This window comes from Poecilia latipinna, unplaced genomic scaffold (assembly GCF_001443285.1).
Source record: "Poecilia latipinna isolate Pla-1442-1.1 unplaced genomic scaffold, P_latipinna-1.0 Scaffold1176, whole genome shotgun sequence".
In the NCBI taxonomy this organism is placed as follows: domain Eukaryota; kingdom Metazoa; phylum Chordata; class Actinopteri; order Cyprinodontiformes; family Poeciliidae; genus Poecilia; species Poecilia latipinna.
In genome coordinates this window covers 191,353-193,040 of record NW_015113792.1, presented here as the reverse complement: position 1 = coordinate 193,040, position 1,688 = coordinate 191,353, and the positions used below count along the sequence as shown (strand labels likewise).

Genomic DNA, 1,688 nt, shown 5'->3' with positions numbered 1-1,688 from the left:
TAGCATGATTAGACTGGTTAGCATGGTTAGACTGGTTAGCATGATTAGACTGGTTAGCATGGTTAGACTGGTTAGCATAATTAGACTGGTTAGCATGGTTAGACTGGTTAGCATAGTTAGAGTAGTTAGCATAATTAGACTGGTTAGCATGGTTAGACTGGTTAGCATAGTTAGAGTAGTTAGCATAATTAGACTGGTTAGCATGGTTAGCCTGGTTAGCATGGTTCAGGGCTTAAAGTAAAAAAAATCCTGAGCCTGAAACTTATAGTGGTGACAGAAATGAACTATACCGTTTCTATCACAGTTTAATAAAAAGTGTCTTTGAATAGTGCAAACAATTGCTTCTAACAATACAATTAGCTAAACACTCAAACTTAAACTTGGCCCGGCGCCACCTGTTTTTAATTCCTTTCTCAAGTAATCATGTTTCTTTACCAGGTGAGACAAACTCCATCTTCTTTCATATCGCATTGATTTAACCGCCGAACCGAACGCATGAGCTTCTTTTCTACAAACCGTTTTACAGTCATTGGTCAAGAACACGGGAGCTAGAGTTCTGATTGGCAGACATCTTTGTCTATTATCTACAGTTTAGTTGAGGCGGCCGTTTGGTCCAATGCTCGCTTTGCTTAAAAAGCCGTAAATCCGGCCCCCGGCCGGAGCTCTTTAAGCCCTGATGGTTAGAGAGGTTAGCATGGTTAGACAAGCTGGGATGTTTAGAGTTGTTAGTAGGAACCACATTCAGACTACAGGATGTTTTTTCAGTCCAGATGAAGGGTTTGTATTTAATCTGCTGAGGAGAACCGGATCAGTAAATGAGTTAAAATGCAGCTTCTGTTTAAAGTTCTGGCGCCGGTCCAGCCCCTGTCATCAGTTTGACACCTGGAGAAAAGCTCAGACGCCCTCCAGGACTTGCCGTTCCTGTTCTGCGTCTCCATCTTTGTTCTGACTACAGAATGCGGCGTCGGGCAGAGGATTAGTCTGGGAAACTTCCAGCTCGCTCTACAGATCAGTGGAGACCGGCTCGGTGCTTAGCTACCTTCTGCCCGGCCGCTGTACATCTCCACATCAAAGGTGCCGCTCAGAGGGGGCGTGGCTCTGCGGGGCCGGGTCACGGTGACCACCGCGCCTCCGGAAATGAACTCGGCGACATCCTCACTGCTGTTTGACATCTTTAGAGAAGAAGAAACAAGTTTAATCAAAGCCGACCTATTGTGCTTCTTGAACAGGTCAGGATCAGGCTATGGCCTATTCAAAACATGATCTTCACATTTTTTTCCATTAAATTAAATAATCAGATTTCAGTTCTGCCTATCTTCAGATGTTTAAGGGCCCCTGCTGCAGGCCCCACCTCAATCTAAAAGTTTACAGTAATACATAAAAATGGTTGCATATAGCAGCTAACCAGAAATTAACCAGAAACAAACCAGAAACCAACCAAAAACCAACTAGAAACCAACCAAAAACCAACTAGAAACCAACCAGAAGCCAACTAGAAATCAACCAGAAACCAACTAGAAACAAACCAGAAACAAACCAGAAACCAACTAGAAACAAACTAGAAATCAACTAGAAACAAACCAGAAACAAACCTGAGACAAACCAGAAACCAACTAGAAATCAACTAGAAACAAACCAGAAACCAACTAGAAATCAACTAGAAACAAACCAGAAACCAACTAGAAATC

The 1,688-nt window shown here is 42.9% G+C and overlaps 1 protein-coding gene across 1 annotated transcript in view; it reads right to left on the bottom strand.

Moving 5' to 3' along the window:
• The window catches only part of LOC106960301 (PKHD1 like 1), a gene marked incomplete at its 3' end in the record, with an annotated part of 33,142 nt that overhangs the window by 6,263 nt on the left and 25,191 nt on the right, over positions 1 to 1,688 (bottom strand). Inside the window, exon 23 of the mRNA XM_015053333.1 lies at positions 1,040 to 1,172. Coding sequence (XP_014908819.1) covers positions 1,040 to 1,172 — 133 coding nt within the window. The remainder of the gene's footprint in view (positions 1 to 1,039; positions 1,173 to 1,688) is intronic.